We start from the raw sequence: 22,172 nt of genomic DNA, 5'->3' as shown, positions 1-22,172 counted from the left end.
ATGCGAACTATTATGGTCTACGAACTATAATGAACATGGGGAAAAGTACTGATTATGAATCAATTCTTAGGATGGCAGACATGAATACATTGGAACATAGACGCATGGAACAATCTTTGATGATATTTTTTAAATGTTTCAAGGAGAATGGGCCAGGCTATGTAGCCAATTTATTCAAATCCCGAGTTACACCATATAATCTTAGAAGCAATGGTCTAAATGTTGTACAAACTTCATACAATAGTAGATTCCTTCATGGCTCATATGCGTACATGATCTCACACATCTGGAACCAGTTGCCATCTGCTGTAAAAAACGCACCTAATGCATTATCCTTTCGGAGACTTTTAACTAAGTTAAATTTTAACGGCTGTCAATGCAGCAATTGCCTCTGACCCGATTTATTTTTATTTATTTATATTTAGATGTTACTTTTTAATTTAATTAGTAGTTATTATCTTTTTTTTATACTGTCAAACACTTATATCATGAGCCTGTGGCTCGGGGGACTGGGAGAACACCCCCTGTGTATTTGACACTAAATAAATTACTTACTTACTTACTTACTAGAAGAGGAGGAACGTTTTTTCAAAGAAATTTATCAAACTAAAAATGTCTGTCCGGAATCTGACAATCTCGAGCACCTTTTTGACGGCCTGAATACTCTCAAACAGGAGGAAGCGGACACCTGCGAAGGGATGCTAACCCTTGCGGAATGTACCAGTTCGCTGAAACAATTTAAGAACAATAAAACACCTGGGTCCGACGGCTTTACTATAGAATTTTACCGGTACTTCTGGAATGACATTGGTCAAATCATGGTTGATAGCTTTAACTATGCTTTTGAAAATGGTGACATGTCAATCTCACAAAAACGCGGTATTATATCGTTAATACCAAAGAAAGACAAAGACAAAAAATATCTCAAAAATTGGAGACCAATCTCTTTATTGAACAACGATTACAAAATTGTCACAAAGGCTTTAGCTTTACGCGTGGAAAAAGTGTTACCCACGATCATTAGCCCGAATCAAACGGGATACGTAAAGGGAAGATATATAGGTGAGAGCATCAGAATCACAACAGACATAATGTCCTTTACTAAAAAGAAAAACATTCCAGGCATAGCGGTCTTTCTTGATTTTGAAAAAACTTTCGATTCTATTGAATGGTGCTACCTTCAAAAATGCCTTGAAGTTTTTAACTTTGGTCCTCAATTACGACAATGGATCACAGTCTTGTATAATAACATATCAAGTTGTGTTTTGAACAATGGGTTTGCCACCAAACATTTTAATCTAAGCAGAGGTGTCAGGCAGGGTTGCCCACTCTCAGGGATCTTGTTTGTTATTGGTGTAGAAATTTTAAGCAATGCAATTAAACGCTCAAAGGAAATAGAAGGTATTCAAATTGATCCAAATAAATCTATAAAAATAACCCAGTACGCCGAAGACACAACTGTTTTTGTTAAAGATATTCAGTCTGCTCACAAGCTCTTTGATCTGCTGCAACAATTTGAAAACTGTTCTGGTCTTCGAATAAATCAATCTAAATCAGAAATACTTTGGCTGGGATCATTGCGTCAGAGAAAGGATTCCATTCTAAATCTAAAATTAAGTGATGAGCCAGTCTACGTTTTGGGTGTATATGTGTCATATGATGAAGAACTTGCCGACAAAAAAAACTTCTTTGAAAAGCTGTCTAAACTTAAAAAGACACTGAACATTTGGTCGTCTCGAGACATTTCTATATATGGAAGAGTAAATATAGTCAAAACGTTGGCAATATCCAAACTAACTTTTATCTGCAGCGTTTTAGACACTCCAAAAGGGTTTACCGATGAAGTTAATAACATAATATTCGATTACATATGGAAGTACAAGAATCCAAAACTAAAAAAAACGACTATAATCAAAAATAAGAAGGAGGAAGGACTTAATATGTTAGATTTTACGTTATTTGATAAAGCGTTAAAGATAGTCTGGGTAAAGCGCTTGTGCGCTAATGATAAAAGACCATGGAAATTTATCCCACTATCCTTACTTTCCAATGTTGGCGGCAACCTTCTTTTCCGGTGTAACTATAACATTCAATATCTACCCTTAGATGAAAACTTACCAAAATTCTATCGCGATATAATTTCCCACTGGCAACAAATTAATAGCACTAACCCGAAAACAAAAGGAGATGTGTTAAATCAAACAATATGGAACAACCAGTTTATTCGAGTATACAAGTTATCTGTTTTTTTCCCTGTTTGGAAAAAAATAGGTATTGAAAATCTCTCGTGCCTTTTCGACAACGAAGGTAAAACCTTGCTTACTTTTTCAACCTTCATGCAGAAATACAACGTCAAGAGTAACTTTCTGCAGTATTATAGCCTTCTATCTACAATACCACAGGAATGGAAAACTATGCTAAAGCAGGAATGTCTTCCACCGTCAACTGAATACGTACCACTTGCAATCGAAAAAATCACATGCAAAACAATTTACAATACTTTACTCAATCACCAGCACTTCCCTCCTCCAACTGCGGAGAGAAGACTCATTGAACGCGGTTTTTTCTTTCAAGAAAGACAAAAAATCTACTTACTTCCTTTTAGTGTCACAAACGAGGTAAAATTACCCATGTTTCAATATAAAATAGTTCATAATATCCTGTATACAAACAAAATTCTGTACAAGATGAGAACGAAACAGCGACCCGATTGTCCTTATTGCCATGATATTGATCAGACACCACTCCATTTATTTGTGGAATGTCCAATTGCTTAATCCTTTTGGAATAAATTTACAAAGTGGTTCAACGGTACATGTAGAGGAAACATTGCATTAGAGCAAAACGAAATTATATATGGGGTTTTAAAATTCACATCGTCCGGTTTAACCCTAAATCACCTGATCATAATTGGAAAATACTTTCTTTACATTAATGCAGTACAAGATGACAAAAGACCCCAGTTCACAGATTTTGTCACCCACGTTAACGAAAAAATTGAATTAGAAAAATACATTGCGATTATGACCAATAAACTACTCTCTTTTAATAAAAAATGGTCCAACTTTTTAAACAATTAATGTTTAGATTCTAGCTGTGCAAAGGCATATACTATCCATTTGTAAGCAACTAAATTAAATTCATTAACTTGTAAGTAATTGTATTGTATCGTAGTGTTAGTATTGTTCTTAGTAGCGTAGGTATCGTTTCGTTTTGTTAGTAATATCGCATTGTAAGTAGTTTCGTATTTTTTTTTTTTAGCACTGTATTATAAAAAGTATCAACCTTAACAAGTAGTATTTCTTAACAAGCGTGTTGTAATTTGTTTGAGCACTCAATAAAAAAAAAATGAACTATGAGACCCAACGGATTTATGGGTAGTTTTTAAAAAATGGCCCTTGTTGGCCAACTTGACACTTTAAGGAAAGCTTGGACAGTTTCCATCATTCACTACGCGCAAATAATTTTGGTTATCAACCGTCGCACGAGAATAGAATATTATGCAAATAAATTTAGTACACTTATACCCATAAAGCCATTGGGTCTCATCTTTCACGGTTTATGCTTTCTAGGTGTCAACGTTTTTGCAATCGAGTGTATGCTGTAAGTAGTTGTTAACGGCTTCAAGGAAGGGTCAAATGTTAGTACCTCTTTAATTTTCTTATTTTTATTATTATTATTATTATTATTATTATTATTATTATTATTATTATTATTATTATTATTATTATTATTATTATTTCTTATTATTATTATTTTTTTTATTTTTTTTTTTTTACTGTAGTACATTGGTTTTCAATAAAGTAAGAAAAGAATGCATATAAAATAGTTAGATATTTTCACCCACCAGCTTCCTTTGTCAATGATCTCGTTTTCTCGTCAGTTGCTTGTACCTTTTGTTGTCTCAGACATTTCCATTTTCCTTTCCAGTGAATAAACCAACCGATACAACAGAAAACGGTAAAAAACCGACTCAAGATACTTCGACCTTCCCCAACACAGTAACTTACATATTGGGTGGCGTCGCCTTTATTCTGTTGATGGTGTTGTCCATTGTTGTTGGCCTTTGGTGCTACAGGAAGTCACATCAAAAGCGAAAGAAAAGGTCGGTTTCATATGTATTCTTATTAGAGAGATTTAGAATCGCGTTTCGGAAAACGGCAAACTTGGTATTGGCGTTTATGTTTTCATGAAAAAATTGCACACAGAAGAGAATAGTATAAAAAGATTCTTATATTTTATTCTAACGCAAAACTACTCTATGTTACTGATCATGTGAAACTGAAAACAGCGAGCGGTAACTATAGGGTAAACACGGTCACGTAGCCATTTTTGTCGTTTGCCTTAAACCCCATTTACACGAGCAAAAAGATCGGCACGGCACCCCAAAATTTCTGCACGGTGCCGTATTATTTTGGGCACACTATGTTTACACGTTTAAAATCACGAGTGTTTTTCCAAAAGATTTGGCGACACCGTACCGCAATTTTGGGGTGCCGTGCCGATCTTTTTGCTCGTGTAAATGGGGCTTTAAACGTAGTTCCAAGTATCCCTATTGTTCGCTCTGCTTTGTGTCAGAACAATCAATGTTGTAAAAAAATAATTAGAATAATATGACTTGGTGTTGCATGTTCACGTGACTTGATCTCTGCAATTCATCTGGTAACAATTCGATTTGACGTAGTCTTGCTTGTTCACTTAACTTGATGTTTTCATTGCAGCCACAAATTAACAATCAAAATAGAAAATGTTTATTTCATTTTACTTTTTTCTTTCCCTTATTTATGGTTATGTTGAGTAAGTTTTGACGGTTTTGGGGGATTCTGTAAAAAATAGAGAAATTCAATATGGTAGACCCATGATGGTAGCTGTTCATAAATCATGACGGAAATGCCACCCCAAGTGACGTCACATCGCACGCTACCTGGAAAGTTCCGTGCTTTTAAACTTAGTAATATATACCCTGGAAATTTAATTGTTATAGCCGTAATGATTTTGACGCTACGATGTTGATAGAATCTTTCTATCATCCAACGTCAGGGGTTCAGAAACTACAAAAAAGCCTACTCAAAATAGCATTGAACATTACGGAACACACCTTGAGCGTTTTGCACATCCTACAGCAGCAAAAAAGACGTTCGTTCACCTAGCTGAATTATTGAAACTATTTTCTTTTCATGTTGCAGATCAGTTCGTTCACGATACGAAATTGTTCCCCTTGATAAGTGGGAAATTCTTCCTACGCAGATAGAATACGGGGAAGAGCTGGGGCAAGGAGCGTTTGGCGTGGTTTACAAAGCAACTCTGGGTAAAAGAGTGGGAATAGAAGTGTTTTACACTGGGAAGAAATTGTTGCAGGAAGAGAAGAAACCATGTCAGGTGGTTGCTGTCAAAGTTTTGCGAGGTGAGGTGGCGCTAGGACTTTGAATGAAGATCAGGAATTAATAGCTATTTTCTTTGCCAGGCGGACACGGTTTCTGGGATCGTCACACACCATGCAACCCTGCACCAACCTCTGATTCAGCCATAGATTGTCGCTAATCCTAACTATCATCGATTACAATCCATCAAAAGAGAAAATATTAGCCTATATACAATTCGGGAAAACACTGAAAAGTAGACATCGAACAGGGGGCACTCGGTGAACATCCTAAGGCACACTTTCGGCAAAGGTATTTAAATCATAAAAACACAAAACTCTCTATTTGGGCTAAAAATGTGCTCTGAATGTTCAATTCCGCTGACAACGATCATGCATATTTTCTCTCCAAAAGGAATCGACACAATCTATACGCTGCACTTGATATATTAGAGGAATATACAGTTCGTGTACATGTGTTTATTGAGCCAACAAGGGATCGACTGATTTTCATCACTTATCTCAGGACGGGCTAAAGTGGGTTTAACTATTTTGAGGACGCGTCCACAAATCTTGCCAGAGTGTACAACTCGTCTAAAATGGCGTCTGCTTTTGAATGTCCTTTGACGGGACACTGCTAATCCATAATTTTTACTTGTAATGCGTTTAGATGATACAAGTGAAGCGCAGAAAGAGGAGTTCATGTTTGAGATTGCACAGATGAAGCTGCTGGGTTTTCATCCGAATATTGTCTCCTTGGTTGGATGCTGCACTCTCCAGGAGAAAAAGTTTCTGGTGATAGAGTACGTTCCTTTTGGTGACCTGTTGCAGTGGTTACGTCGCAGGAGAAGAATGGTAGGAAATGTAATTCATATCACTAACAACTGAAAAAGATCTCACGGTCTTCGGCCGTGCTGTGTAAATGAGAAGGTTTTTTTTGCCACACCACAAATACAATGTAAACAAAAAAAAATAGAATTAAAATAGATGTAAGAATGGCGAGGCGACCTAAAGGAAACTATGAAGCTTATATTAATTAGGTCTCCTCAGTTATTATTTTTGAAAGATGAGATCAGAAAAAAGATAAGAACACGACAACGAATACAATTACAATTTCATACAATTACAATGTCAAACGGAAGGATATATTACGAAAAGAAAACCTACAAGAAAAGTTAATACTTAAACACATTTGTATGAAAACTACTAATAGTTATTATAGAAAAAAGCTTAAAGTGCTTTCTTAAAGGAGATAGAGGAGGACGAATTGACGATTTCGGTACACAAGGAGTTGTTAAATTTAGGTCCTTGGTAAAAAAACGGAAAATTGTTTGCCTTGGCGGGCTGGAATACAGCCTCTTTTTGAACGAGTAGTTGGTTTTCTTCATTTTTCCTTGAGAACTTTCCGGCCTTGTTCAAAAGTTGACTAAGAAACATCAGCTTTTTCATGCAAGGAAGATTTTTAATGGGAACCTCCCAATTTTTTTGTAGGAGTGAGAAAGTAAATCAAATCGATGAGGAAAACATGTTGGTCAACATAAACAGTTCTTTTGGAAGATTGGAATCTTGTTTAATGAACCGTTTGACAAGCTTTTGAGAGTTTTCAAAATAGAACTCGGCAAATCTTGTACGTGCTGAGAATGTATAATTTGTCAACGAAGACTTGCATGTGGTACGAACAGTCTCTGTGTCTGGCACACAGAGAAAGACACCATTTTTAATTCACTGTAATTAAGTCGAGGCTTGGATGATTGCGACCGGTGAAGCATCATTGTATCAGTACAGCTTAATCCCTCTCTGAAATGGTCGTACGCGCGATCCTATTGTTGTTGGCAGTTTCCCAGTCTATTTAACCAAGTTCATAGCATTCCTTGGGAAAATCTTAGCTATATGCGGCTTTAGTTATGACAGAACTTTACAAAGTGACGTACCTATGATAACGCTTAATGGTTTTTAGATCAACCAGCTTCAACAATCTGGAGGACAGACAGCTGCAGGATGCTATGAAGACAAAGCCTTTAAAGATCAGGAAAAAGCCCGGGAATTTGATCAAGTAGGCGCTTTTTAGGGATTCTTCTCATTTTACGATTTCACACTTATTTCGCTTTCCTAATATCTGCCTATCTTGAACAGTTAGCTAACTTATTATTCGGGTGTAAACACAGGCCGCAGGAAAGCCAGTATATAGGTCGCTCTTTTTGCCGCTCTTTCTGCGATCCTGTTTGTGGAGAGATTTGTGGTCATTGTAACACGTGCTGTAAAAATTTAAAAGTGCGGGAAATTCTGAATAATATATCACGATCTACTTTTTCCGAAATCTCGGGCGAGCACGTCCCCCGATCCCTATTTGAAACTCACACCACTTAACAATTGCCTCAGTCTTGTACAAATACTAGACTTGAAGATGCCTTTTAGTTGTTCATTCGCTTGTTCATTCCTTCCTCTACGCATAATATTATTCGCTTATCTATTCAATTTAACGGTTATACAGGAAAGCAAAGTCATTCCGAAAGAGTTAGAAAGAGAAGAAAACCCAAATATGGTAGAATCGACTCTAGTACAAAATGACGGTGGGGATGTCTTCCTTGAGGTAAGTCTGTCCTTTTACAATCTGCCTCATAACAGTCTCTTAACACGTGGAGTCATAAATTGCGTGTTTTACTGCTTCCAATCACAACCTTTCGACCCCTTTGCGCCAAACATCTTTGTTTCTAAGACGTCCGCTACACTGATTAAAAGCAGTAAAATCATTGCCTCTCGTTAAATCTTGAACTTCAGAGTCCACTTGTTAATGAAGGACGGAGTAAAGTTAATATTTATTTTCCAGCTTATTGTTTTCTCAAAAACAACGGAAAATATACGTCACTTTCCATTTAGGGAATGGATGCTGTTCAGACAAAGGTTGATGGAGATCAACCATTGGAAGTAAAGATTCTATTTACTCGGCCACAAGGTGACAAAGATGGGATTGCTGAAATGACATTGCCCTCTACGGATATTGCTAAAGTAAGAATTGATTGCCTAAACTAATATGTATGCAAGGATGTGATATAGTTCAGGTAACAGTAAAAGACGCACCTAAATAAGAATCAACAAAGCAAAATGATACGGCGAAATTTTCATGTAGAATCTTATTTATGCCAAATAGTTCAGAAAAAAAAGTAAGATAGAGATAAAACACCTTCAATTCAAACCTCGAAAAAGATAAAATCGGCTCCACCATTTAACAGCGACAACAAATCGGCTCCTGAGAATCTTGCCAAAGCAAGGAGGATTGATTGACTGATTGATTTGCTGGTTTATTGATTGATTGATTGATTGATTGATTGATTGATTGATTGATTGATTGATTGATTGATTGATTGATTGATTGATTGATTGATTGATTGATTGATTGATTGATTGACTGACCGGCTGACTGACTGACTGACCGACCGACCGACCGACCGACCGACCGACCGACCGACCGACCGACCGACCGACCGACCGACCGACCGACCGACCGACCGACCGACCGACCGACCGACCGACCGACCGACTGACTGACTGACTGGCTGACTGGCTGACTGGCTGGTTGGTAATTTTTTTTTCTCAACAACAACAACAACAACCTTTATTTCCTTCATTTACAACTATTTACAGTTGGACTGGCGTGCAGGTAGCTATTGAACAGGTATCTCGAATTCATTTACCATGTTTACCTCTTTTAGAACGAAGAGGTCAACAAACTTATTGGCCAAGACCTGCTTTCCATCCCATCGACATCTCAGGTGGACAGCCAATCTAGCGTTGTGTTGGTTTTAGATGAGGATCTTGAGGAGTGTGATGGTGACGAAGAGGAAACCTTTACAACCAAACAGCTGTTTTGGTTTGCGTGGCAAATAGCAAAGGGAATGGTAATTATACCAGTCACACTATTCTTACCGACAATTTCCTTGAATTCCAGTGAAAATGGTATTTTTTTTTTTTTATTTAACACTCATGTCTAAGAATCTGCGAGGAAATTTTAAGTTATTTATCATTTAAAATACAGCTTGCGTATATTTTTACTAAAATTAACCGGGCCTTTAAAAGAGTATAAAGCCGGCTTACAAATGGAGGCATTAGCTTTAATTTGCATTGGGGCGCTTGAAGATTCGGATTTGTGACTAAGAAAACTTACAAACTGGCTTTTTTTTTTAGAAACCAGAGAAAATTAAACGCTTAAAAGAGTACACAGCTAGATGACAAAAATGAGAGGACGACTTTAAAGATAATTTGAAGAAAATCATGAACTAAATCCGTACCATTCCTTCATTCCACTCGTTTGTAAGCCAAGAATAAAACGTCAGTGAAGCGATAGAATCGTTAACGTTAAGTTGCTTTTTTTTTATAGTGAAGTGCATAAAATAAAATAAAGAAGTGACGATAGCGCTCCAGGAAGAAGGAGAAGTACTTGAACTTTCTGGTCGTAGGTGTTTTACCCTACTCTTCTTTAGCGCTCTCTTTGCCCGTTCTTCCACGCTTCATAACGAACAAGGAACGGTTAGGGCCTTTTTATCCTGAATTTGATCACGAGTAACCGCCGGCCCTGATTGGGTTCTTCCTACGTGATTATCTCGGAAGGGGAGACGTCTAGCGAATTGTGAATTTTTTTCTACAGAACTGTTCCCTTCTGGGAAGTCTATAACAGCATCTCTAATGATGCAGACTGGAGTTTCTATAAAATAAAACAACATACTCAATCGAGTCGCACAAGAACTTGATTTGTTACTAATATATGATGTTATTTTTTTTAATTTATTTATTATTATTTTTTTTGTTACTCGTTTTAGAATCATCTTGCTGAAAACGATTTTGTTCATCGGGATCTTGCAGCTCGTAATGTTCTGGTTGGCAGTGATAATAAAGTGAAAGTTTCGGACTTTGGGTTGATGCGCCAAATCTATGAAGATGTGTACAGTTCAGAGAAGACGAGAAAGCTTCCAGTGAAATGGATGGCCCCAGAATCCCTTCATGAAAGCACTTTTACCACAAAGAGTGATGTGTGAGTGGAATTGTTTTTGGAAAAACAGTTCGTCTTGATAAAACCAGTTTAAAAAACTCACGCACACACAAAGCTCTGCGGTAATCTGAATCGAAGTAACTGGTACAATTTTAAATGAGGAAGACTGCCGACCGATGGAACTGATTATAGTTGACTTTTTAAGTTGCTTTCGATTTATGCCAGCCGGACGTGAGTTGGGCAATAGTTTTATCGTAGACCAAAATGATACGTCAACGTTTTATTTTCTGATCATTATTGTACTTGTGCTTTACCATATGTGCAATAAGCTTAACTAATATAAGCTGTCGATTCATTGTTTTCCGTCTATTCGTTTGTGATTGTTTCAACTGTATATCGTTTATGCATTTGTAATTGTGTCAACCGGTCTCACGGTTTCTATACTCTAGCCTTTTCCATTCTATACTTCTCTTTATTCTTTCTCCTTAGGCTTGCTTACCACTTTCTCGTTTGTTTTCTCTTTCTACTTTTTGTAACTTGTATTTGCAAAATAACATAAATAAACAAATAAATAAATAAATAAAAGAATGGATGAATGAATGAATGAATGAATGAATGAATGAATGAATGAATGAATGAATGAATGAATGAATGAATGAATGAATGAATGAATGAATGAATGAATGAATGAATGAATGAATAAATGAATGAATAGTTTCATGTCCACAAGTTATACTAATGAGTTAGGAAATCGAAAGTTGAAGACAACAAAACGTACACATTTGCTGAAAAAGTTTCTTCTTCTCTTTCACGCAGCTGGGCCTATGGTGTTGTCCTTTGGGAAATGGCCACTTTGGGTATGTGTAAACCTTTTCTTTCGCTTTATACAATGTTTTTCGTATTCAAAGAAAAAAATTATTGATATTCATGATAAATACATCTTCATTTAAATACCTTTTCCCAGTTTCTTTACAATTTTGCCGCTGCCTTTTTGTTGTCCCTTCTAACCTTTCAGAGTTAACTTTGTTCGTAAGTGTAAATTCCAGTTGAAGAGAGATCAAAGCGGTCGGAGAGAGTACTCGTGTTTACAAGAAATGGCAAGTGACGCTATAAAGCAGAAAAAAAACAGGATACTTTTCTAAGGTATCACCACTAATTTGGAACGGGGAAGGGATCAACCTCGTTCCCAGGTCTTTTTAAGCTCTTGGAACAAGGTTGCAAGGAGGTATGTTGGTAAGATGAAAGTTTTATAAAAACTTGGAAAAGTCTTTCTCTCCAGCTCTTACTTCCCGACTTTCTCTACTCCTGACACGTCCAAACTAACTAGGGCATCCTATTGAAGCGGGCATCTCGCGACGAATCATTACCCGGGGGAGGTCTTTCAAAAAGTAGCGACGGAAAGGCTAAACGTTGTTGTTTATAAACTAAAATCTGTTTAATCTTGACATTCGCTGATACCGACAACGGACAGTCGCCTCCGTTCCCAACCTTAGCTAATTCAGTCGACTACCTACGTTTAAGTTCATTTCCAAGAAGGAGAGGCGATATGAGTCGATTTACTAGCTGCTTGAACTTCATTTTGAAAGTGACGCTCCGTGCAAAGTTTCTCATCTAAAAATAATAAACCTTTGATTTTGCGCGTGCGCGTAGCCTCGCTTTGATAATGATCTTCAAAGCAACCCAGAAATGTTGCCTTACAGTTTGCTTATTCTTTGAGTGTTGCAAAAATGTTACACCAATTATGTAAACTGGTTAAAACGGAGTTCTTGTTGGTGTGGACGTTTGCTCTGGTTCCGACAATGTTGTTTCGTACACACGATATCCTCTATTATTTGCAACAAATTGGGTTACTGGTACGGTTTCTTTATCAACTGGTTAATTTTTAACAGGAGGCGTTCCATACCCCACCTTCACCAACAGACAGCTTCTTGGACTGCTTAAGAAAGGTTACCGCATGGAAAGGCCTGAAATGTGCTGTGAGGAAGTGTGAGTCACTTTTTGAATCGTCTCATATTTGATGATAACCCTTAGCTACACGCAAAGGATGTCATGTCCGAGTTTCGTGGTAGTAAAATAAGGCAAACAGGAGATACAACATAAAGACGGAGACCATTTCAAGGACAATAAGCAGCTGTTATCTAAATAAATTCCGAATTCGAAGCTACTGTCTTTTGCTTGTTGTTTATTTGTTTGTTTGTTTGTTTGTTTGTTTGTTTGTTTGTTTGCCTTGCTTGCTTGTCTATTAATAGTTCAATACCAAATTTCATCTTGGTCAAAATGATCATCACTGATGGAATACAGCAGGTTCTTTCGGTAATCTTTCCTTTTCGTCCCTTGCATTGCATTCAATAAAAAAAAGGGCTCCTGGCCCAATGCAAAGTATTGAGGCTTAGTTTTATGTCGACCGCCTTCTTTGCTGAAAAGTCACAGGAATACTGAAGTAGATGGTGAGAATGTGCATTCTAAACTAAAGGAAAAGAAATCCAAGCACGCCTGGTATGACAGCATTAGCTAATCTCCCTGCTTAACTAATCTAAACAGGATTCATTCAGTTTTTTCTTTTTTTTTTTTTTTTCATTTCCCATTCCGCAACAGATATGAGCTTATGACGGAATGCTGGATGGAAGACCCAGCAACTCGCCCCAGTTTCTTGCGGCTGATTGAAAAACTGGAGGTATTAATGCAGAGGGATGTACCGTACTTTGACCCTGGCAAGTGCGATGAATCCAGCCCATACTATAACGTGCCTGTTGGAACTAGCGCCGCTGAAGATAGCAGAGCATAGGAAGACAAACTTGTAAACCTCAATGCCTGCGTGGACTGGATACTCCTTGTATAAATATTTATTTAAATAAATAAAATAAGAGATGAAAATTGCTTTAAATAATTAGGGCCTAAAATGTAGTTATTAATAAGATATCCGATCTTTGATGTATATGTTAGTACGAGAACACTGATATTTAAAAACAAGTGTAATTAATTAATTAATTAATTAATTAATTAATTAGATAGACACAAAATAACCAAATAACCTTTATTTAATTACCCTTGGGTTGATGAGGCTGACTAGGCCTCCAACAGTACAATAATATATAATTGAAAACTGGCTAGTTGAATAACGCAATTACAGAGTTTTGATTGGTGTATCGCCCATGAGATACGAACCGTTATTAACCTTACCGAGAAATTTATTTAATAACGCTAATCGAGGCGGGTCAGTCTTTATAACCTATCATTATATACTGACATGCTTTTTGCAACATAAAAAGGAGCAAAAGAGAAATAAAAAGAAGGGAAAGTAAAATAAAAAGGGTATATTGTTGTAGTCAGTACGAAATCTGTTGTCGCTGAACAGCGAAAGCACGACTGATTTGAAGTCCTGTATATTCAGCCTGTTTGGTCCGTTCTTCATGTACAGAAAATAGATCATTCAGATTTCATCCACTTTTGCATCCGTGATGTTAGACATCTGATTGTAATGTTGCACACAGTTTTTGACCTTCTAATATACATGCAAGAGTGTCTGATTCCTTTAGTGCAGTTTGAATTCATTTTCAAAACTCTGAAGGATGTAAAGTAAAAGAGACAATAGTGCAAACCGTACATATTAAAGTAAAAGCCAAGTTTTAAAACGTTTTTGATATTTCTCAGTGTTATTTCCTAATTGCTTAGGATGGGCGAATTGCTTGGGGCTAGCAACATGCCGGTTCCTTTCTTTGATTGAGTTAATGTCTACGAACAAGGTTCAAATGTTAAAAAAGGTAACAACTGCAAAAGAAAATCTTTGTCTTTCACCCAAAGCAACTTTTTCTCGTAAAATCGCTTTAGTACACTAATTCACCCGCAGGCGAAATAAATTAAAGCTCAAGCTCGAACCTAATGTTTTCGTCGCGTTCAATTTTAAAAATGTAAGAATACCTTATTCTCTTCTTAAAAAAGGTTATCTGACCAAACTACTGCAAAATCTTTTATTAATGTAAAGAACTATAAATTACTTACACGTGAAAGGTAAATATTTAGTTGTAGGTAGATAACAGCCAGAGCAAAGACATAGATAAAGACAAAAGAGGGTTTTGACATGGGAGTGAGACTTGAGCTTTTGCTTAGTCTATAGCTGTTGAGAAACATTAGCTATAGTTTGTACATCAAATTATGCATATATATAACAATTAAAGGTGTACCTACTGGAGCCGTAAGAAAGAGCGATTTCATCCATTCTGAAGAAATTTTAACCATGGGAGGGAGGTAGGGTACAATTTCCCAATTTAAAGAAAATTGCTACGAGTGTTGAGGGGCCTTTGATTCGGTCGAAGAAAGCGCGTTGGGTGCTAGACACAGGATTTTCTTGCATGTTTTTCCGGTTCCGGGCAGATGTTGTGTCGGCCGGCCCCTTGCTTCGGCCAAAGACGATCGATCTACGGCCGATCACCTATCGTATGCCGGCGAGGGTTAAGCGCACTGATGACCGCATAAGATGCATCTCAGAACAATAACTAAGTAGTAGTATGGCATTATTAAAATAAATTAATTAATTAATTTATAACGTAGTTATCAGATTGATTCAGATTTTGGGGCAAAATAATGTAAATTAAACGGTCACTTACTTAAAAGCACTGCTTTATTAAGTTCGTTGAAAATAATAGGTACACTAAATTAAAGTCTCTTATCTCATGGAACGATAATTTACCGATAATTTAACATCCGCTAATCCGCTAGGTAAAATTGGCGTCGGTAAAATTGACGTCTTCGAAAGCTCATATGCCGCCGGATAAGGCAAGAGATTGTGAGGAGCTCGAGATGGTGGAGCCGGCGTCTGCTGAAAGTCAGGAAGTGAACTTTCTTTTGCGAGCGCCGTTGCGTCGCCCAGCAACTGACTTGTAAGGAACCGGTTTCGAAACATGGCAAGGGCTGAAACGGATCTTTCAACAGCTGATCTAGTCAGTTAAGAGGCTGCATGGTAGAGCGAGCTTGTAGGCTGTTTAACTCCAAGGTTTTTGACGAATTTAAGGTTTAGGCAATAGTGTACAGTCGGTTAAAGTTTAAAAGATAAAAACACATTGGACAACCTTACGCACTTTTTTTTTTTTACTAAAATAACCGCTGTATCACGGTATTTCACATGTCTCGTCCTCGGGCACCTTACGGGGTTTCTCGGGTAACAACAACAACAACAAAAACATTTGAAAAAAAAAATAAAATAAACTGTATAGACAGCCCTTCGCTTTCAGTCTTAAAGAAAAATAGAACAATAGACGATGCGGAAAAGAGGTTTAATGGCTGGAAAGGCAACTAAAAAGTTCAGAAACAAGCAAGGGCGTAATATAAAATGCTTCTAAACTCGGTTTAATCTGTAAAAGTAGTAACTATAACCGCATGAGATAGCAAAATCGCTCCTTTAACGCTTAGTCGACTGAGAAGAAATCAGTCAGTGGTCCGTGGTTTCCCGACTCGGTACGGGCAATTAGGGATTTATCATGAGTTCAGCGAAAATGTGAAAGGTTTTCTTTTTATTAATCAAAATATGACCTAGACAAGCTTCTTTGACTTTTTTTCTCAGGATGACCACAAAACACGCCAAATCAAAGTAACGGTATTGTCTTTGCCATCCAACAATCTTATTGTCTCGGTTGTGTTAGCGTTCCGTATGAAGAGACAAAGCTGAATAAATTGAAATTCTAGTTATCTAAGAAGCCTCTCAGCCAAAGGATCGTTGTCGATCTTTTTAATCGCTGTATGCTTTCATAGGCTTAAGTATAAGGCATATAAAACGTTGTGGAAAAAAAAATGCTAAAATATATTTAACGGCACTGTTGACTCGCAACCCGCAAGTCACTTCGAACTTTAGAGAGTGTTAAATACGCTTTTTGTTTTTGTTAAGTTTGACTTTGCGGATTATTCCAGTAGTAGAGGTGGCATATAAACAAAAGAGACCGTTGAAGTTATTGTCAAGCTGAAACCAATTTTTTTTTTAAATTGCATAATATTTACTTCTCTGAAAGTTAACGTTTCAAAGTCAAAGAACCGGCTTAAATGAAAACATCACAGAAAAAGCTGAACTCACTATAAGCGTTAAGATTTTTAATGAACTTCTATACGGATAAACCCAACTGCTTGAGCTCAAGAAGGTTTCAAAATTTAAATTAAAAGCCGCGGCGAAAACAAATGAAGCCAAATGACTTGTCGCTTGTTATCGTTGAACGAAACAACCAATAGGAGAAAAGTCAGCAAATGCTTAATTATGACAAACCGAATCAGTTCCGCCTGATCTATTTCAGCTTATTACGATCAAATTTACAGCATTTCGTTCCCAATACTGCAAGTTTTAATTATTCCTCAAGATTTGATACTGAACGCCATGCAATCTTTTTACTTTCATTCTGTTACGTCTACCCTTCGCCCAGATTTTTTATTTTGCGGAGTAAGCTATCTCGTATTTACGTATTGAATACATCAGCAAATGCTGCTGTTGTTGTAGATGCGTCGCTTTCAATTCAGCAGGTGTACAAAGATTTTTTTTCTTCCTTCATAAATGATCTAATTTTCGTAAAACGAAAAAGAAAAGGAATATTCTTAAGTGTTGTATCGGAAGACGCATGTTTAACGCCTCCAAATGGACGAAATCAATTTCCTACGGTAATATTGAGCACGGTGTTATTCCTGCTGAACGGTAGTCTTCAATTTTCTATTATAACACTGCACTTAAACTTTGCACGCGACCTCCCACTAAATGGCGTGGCTAGGTCGTCGCGTTTTGATAAATAGACAAATTCATTATCGTAGGAAAATTACGCCGGATACATTTTTTCCCTTTTTTTAGAGTTTGGAGGACCAGGACACGTATGTACGAGGTTTTTATTTATTGGTGGGTGGGATTTAACTCCCACACACAAGCCAACAAAAACATGGCGCAAAGTGCTTTAAGTGCTTGGAGATTTTTTTTAAAATGGTCTGTACGCCTTTCAACAAGTAAACTATTAATGCTGAGGAAACGGAGGGTATTGAGTAACTCGTTTTGTTATGTAACAACATCAGAAGTGATTTCGTAGCCGCTGCAAAGTTTGGATTTTTTTCACTCGTCGTTGCTTGGCAGCTAAAACAAGTGTGAACACTACTGTATCGAGAAAAATGTTATGAAAACCAACGAACAGAATCTTCCACTAAATTTTAATGACAGGTCACAAGAATTTTTCTCTATACGCTACAAATACTTAAGTGGTCTGCCATAAAAAAAAAATGATATACATCTCTCTAGTTATACGTTTTATTATAACTTAAATACACAAATATTAAAATATTTCCATGTTAGCTAACATTTTTTGGAAACTCGTCATGCCAGCGCCGCAGAGTGACGGACTATAACCCCTATAGTATGTCCGCGGCGTAGGCTACATGTCTACCTGAAAATGCTTCATTCTCTTCTAATGAAACGTTCCCACGTGATCAGGTCCTTATCAGGTCCAGTATCATGACATTCTGGCATGATCATGATTATTTATATAGCGTATAAACAATCTGATTAGAGTTTCAATGGGTTTTTGGAAATAGCGTCCCACAGAGTCAACCGGAGATGAGGCTTCGCGTAGACGTTTTGTATTAAACCCGCACCGTTAGCAGATGTTCTTGACAAGATTAAAGAGCACGTAGGGCTTTTATTACAGATGCAGTAAAGAAAGTACTAGAAGAGTATTGCAGTTATTATCCTTCTTTGAACAATTTCAGGCTGTAATGATTCATCAGAACGCACGTGAGCCGTATATTAAAAAGAGAAAGCAAGAGAGATGGTTTGAAAATGAAATGATTTAATTTTCTTTACTCGGTGATTGTAAAATATTCATTCACACGATACAGGTTTCGAGTATTAAATACAAAGCACGCTTTTAATTCACATAATTTGTTGACAATATCCATTCTGCTAAACTTCGAATGCACTCCTTTAGTTCATTGTTTCACATAATTTATATCCACACACGGCAAAGTCCTGATGATTTTCAAAGAAAAATCGTGAATTTTCTAGCAATGGAAGATTGAACTGTGAATAGATAAATGTGAAACGTCATTTTTAAGTCCAAAACGAAGGTACAGCGTTTGATAATTATATCAACATTTAAAAATTTTAGTTTAGAGATATTATCTCCATTTCCAAGTGAAAACCAGGAATAAATTTTAAAAAAAACTTGGCAGAGCTAGTCTTGTTTTAATTTTATTTAATCTTATTTATTATTATCATTATTTTTTGGTTTATTGTGTAAAGGATGAGTGAAGTCTTAATATTACCATTTCCACTGTGAAAGAGGAAACCATCGTAAACTGGCGTCTTGTGCAAATTAGGACGTTAACAACAGTTTTTCAAGTTTTTGCTAGCATGTAAATTTATAATTATCGTGATACCAGTGCTTTTAACAGACCTCTTATCAATATAATTAATGACATTATATTTCTTTGTTCCTTTCTAGTTCGTTAGAGGTCGCAAATTGAGAAATTACCGCTTGTACCTACTCGTGCCCCCAGGGGGCCGGAACAATTTTGAACCTTTCTGGCCCTGATGTATATAAAAGACCAATGTAAGGTTGGCAAATCATTCACTCGAGAGCAAATTGAAACAAAAACTGACAACTCTTCCAAATTTACCACGTTTAGAAACAGCATGGCTCCTACCAAGCGGTTCGTTTCATATGTGTTTTGCTTCTTTCTCGTGACGACTTCCCTAATGTTCACGGAAGCATTCTATGGTGCCAACGTCGGTAAGAGATCACTTACTTCCAAGGTAATTGTTTAATATTTAATCAGAAATGGAATTAGAAAGCGTTTGCGACTGTTACCCAAAGTCCCCGCAGGTTGTTCAAACTAAACGGTTTTTGAAAGAGAACATGCGGTTACCCTTGAAAGCCGGGAGAGGGTTTTTCAGCTAGTCGGTTGATAATAGTTTCCAGACGTGAGTATATTTACTATCAGATATTAACGTAAATTATCGCTTTGACTATATCATCTTTAATCAGCTAAATTACAGGATCAGTTATCCCCCTTGAGCGGTAATCGGTTCACGTGTATAACTTACACAGATACAAATCTGCTCGACGTTATATGCAGACTACAAACTTATTAAAACAAGCCAAAGTGTTTAAACTTAAGTCCACATTGTTCCTTTCTTGGCTCGTCAGACTCAGACCGTACGTACTGGCAAGACATCAAGCTTGTCTATTACGAATTCGGTGAAGGACGAGATTCCTATCGTCAACTTGTCCGTCCATTTTCACGTTGTTTAGACTGCTAAAGTGACTAGGATAAAAATGAATCTTGGACGGAACCGACGTCTAGAGGTTTTCCTTTTGGAGAAGTAAACAAGGACCAATTTTGAAAATAGTTACAGTTTGACGGTTTTTGACTGAAAAATTTCCGACGATCAGTTTACCGTCAATTAAAAAAGTGACAACTTTCAATCACAATTTTTTTTTTAAAAGAAAAAAAGCAAATGTCAAAAGTTACAATGCTATTCTTATTTTTAATAAAAAATTATATGATCATATTCTGACTAAAAGATATTTGGAAGTAAAAATAAGGTCTTCAAGGAAAAACAACTGTTATTAAAAATATATGTGGATAATATTCAGTCATTGAAAGAAAACAACTATCATTATTATTATTATTATTATTATTATTATTATTACTATGTCCTATTTATTTATTTTTATTTTATCTTTTGTATGCAGTCCTCTAAATCTTCAGTTTGCTTGTCACTGAAAGCCGTTCGGTAAATGTGTTAAAAGTACCTTGTTTTCTCTAACTATCACAACATTTTCTTAAACACCAACTTGGCAACTGGGTGCTCCCTAATTTGGAGAGAAAAACTCTCAGTACGGTCACCTGAAGCCGTCTGAAGTGGTCTTTTCAGGAGCACCCATCACAGAAGTTTATGAAATTTATGAAAGTTTGGGGAATCTAGAAACCAATCGGACAAGTAATGCGTGTTGTATGCTAAAAACTGAGAATCCTGATTCATATGCCGGTTGACTATCTTGTGTTTACGAAACTCAACTGCCGACTCAAAACTGAGTCAATTTCTGAATACATGCAGGAATCTTTCTGTTTGTTTGTTTCCTTTTAGAACGCAGAATTTCAAAGGACTTTCTGTGACTTCGCTCTCAAACACTGTGGTGATTATGGTGGAGCACGTGACGAAGAATCGACCAATACGAGGGCGAGCAAGCGAAATGTCAAGTTTTTTCGTCAATGAAAGCTAAACAGTGGAATCCATGGCGCCACAAACTGCAAAAACATCATTTCCAAGAGCCATTAAAAGCCGAGAAGCTTTTATGCCATTCTTCGTGAAACGTTTGCTACATGGATTAGGGCATGGAATGGGAAGACGTTGAAGAGTAAATGTTTGTAAATTTATATGAGAATTTTATGTATTTTAAAGTAACGCAAAGAGGATAATAAAAAATAAACGTGGTCTACATCAGAAAATACTAATTTGTTTGTCCTTACTATTTTAATGCCAAGGCACGCATAATAGGCCGTATCAGGAGCTCATGGGCTCCTAATCACCGAATTGGCTTAGGTGAAAGAGTAGTATGCCTTTAAACAAGTACGTGGCTGAAACCAGTAAGGGTCTGACATCATGGGAAATTTCGGCCAGGAATGAAGGCCACAACTGAACAAGGTGATTCCGTTACGATAATCACATGATGAATTTATGTCCGTGCGCGAATGAAGTTGTGTAGTAGAGTTGATACTGATCAAGGCTGGTTTAGATGAAGGTGTGTCTTTGAAATCACATCGAATTTGCGTATGTACGTTCAACTTTCAGCCTGTGTTCTATCAAATTACAGACTATTATGAAAGCATTCGTTCCTGAATACAGGCTGGCATTTAAGCCTTACCTTGCACTGGTAATAATGCATCGTTTGCCAGCCTCCTCCAAGATTATTATTATTATCAATAGAGAGATTAAGACTCGCGTTTACCGTATTTATTCGAATAATATCCGATCGTATCCGCCCACCTCGAATAAGCGCCCACCCTAAAAGCCAAAAAAAGAAAAAAACATGATAAGCGCCTACCCTGTAAGCCCAAAAACGTAATAAGCGCCCTCCCTAGCCCCTCCCAACAACAACAAAAAACATTTCTGTGCAAGCCCTGAGTGAAGTAAGAGGAGCGTCAGTTGTGTTCCTAAATTGATTTTAGATATGGTAGTCAATGAACTTTTATAGTGTTTATGGCTTTTCCATGTTAGCTTTTGCACTTTGTTTTGTCTTGTTAAAACGAAATAAACTTCTAATCCTTTGGCGGTTTCGTCATATGCGTTCTCTAATAAACGTCCTCGCTTGCTGAAACTTGAGGTTGGAAAAATAATAAGCGCCCAGCGCCCACCCTCACGGGCCCAAAATTAAATGAGCGCCCAGGGCGGTTAATTAATCGAATAAATACGGTATGTTTCCTTGAAAACAAATTAGAACATAGATGGCAATCGTGCAGAAAAATTCTGACCTTTGATGCTAACGTAAAACAACTCAAATAACGTAACAGCGAGCGGCAAATGTAGGATAAATATAGTCACGTGGAAATTTCTGCCATTTGCCGTTTGTCTGTAATCCTAACATTTGTGCAACTGTCTTTTTTTATTTAAAAATAATACTGTTGTAAAATCGCCTGACTGGTTTCAGCTGTATATACCCTGAACGGTCACTCTTAGCTGAGAAAAATTACAATTATAATGGCGATGACTGAATTCCCGCCATGCTTTGTTGAAATTCTTTGCCGGTTAGTTAAGCAATTGTTAGTTGTGTACAACAGACGTTTTTGGTCAAACATAACCGGTAACGAATCTTT

At 37.0% G+C, this 22,172-nt stretch overlaps 1 protein-coding gene and 1 long non-coding RNA gene across 4 annotated transcripts in view; both read left to right on the top strand.

Annotated features, from left to right (window-relative positions):
- Nucleotides 1-13,979, top strand: part of LOC146473597 (uncharacterized) — a 27,338-nt gene extending 13,359 nt beyond the window's left edge. For all 3 annotated transcript variants that reach the window (XM_085118309.1, XM_085118310.1, XM_085118308.1), the window contains 11 exons: nucleotides 3,931-4,105; nucleotides 5,187-5,404; nucleotides 6,030-6,214; nucleotides 7,317-7,412; nucleotides 7,851-7,949; nucleotides 8,237-8,365; nucleotides 9,070-9,255; nucleotides 10,174-10,385; nucleotides 11,160-11,200; nucleotides 12,233-12,329; nucleotides 12,939-13,979. In XM_085118309.1, coding sequence (XP_084974435.1) covers nucleotides 3,931-4,105; nucleotides 5,187-5,404; nucleotides 6,030-6,214; nucleotides 7,317-7,412; nucleotides 7,851-7,949; nucleotides 8,237-8,365; nucleotides 9,070-9,255; nucleotides 10,174-10,385; nucleotides 11,160-11,200; nucleotides 12,233-12,329; nucleotides 12,939-13,128 — 1,628 coding nt within the window. In that variant the 3' untranslated portion in view covers nucleotides 13,129-13,979. The remainder of the gene's footprint in view (nucleotides 1-3,930; nucleotides 4,106-5,186; nucleotides 5,405-6,029; nucleotides 6,215-7,316; nucleotides 7,413-7,850; nucleotides 7,950-8,236; nucleotides 8,366-9,069; nucleotides 9,256-10,173; nucleotides 10,386-11,159; nucleotides 11,201-12,232; nucleotides 12,330-12,938) is intronic.
- Nucleotides 13,980-18,909: 4,930 nt separating this feature from the next.
- LOC146473596 (uncharacterized) lies at nucleotides 18,910-20,809 on the top strand. Its single transcript, XR_014866405.1, has 2 exons — nucleotides 18,910-19,107; nucleotides 20,446-20,809. It is a non-coding gene; the product is annotated as an uncharacterized LOC146473596 (long non-coding RNA).
- Nucleotides 20,810-22,172: the final 1,363 nt, after the last annotated feature.

Source organism: Pavona decussata, unplaced genomic scaffold (genome assembly GCF_977016875.1).
Source record: "Pavona decussata unplaced genomic scaffold, jaPavDecu1.1 SCAFFOLD_93, whole genome shotgun sequence".
Lineage (NCBI taxonomy): Eukaryota > Metazoa > Cnidaria > Anthozoa > Scleractinia > Agariciidae > Pavona > Pavona decussata.
This window is presented reverse-complemented; position numbering and strand designations above follow the sequence as displayed.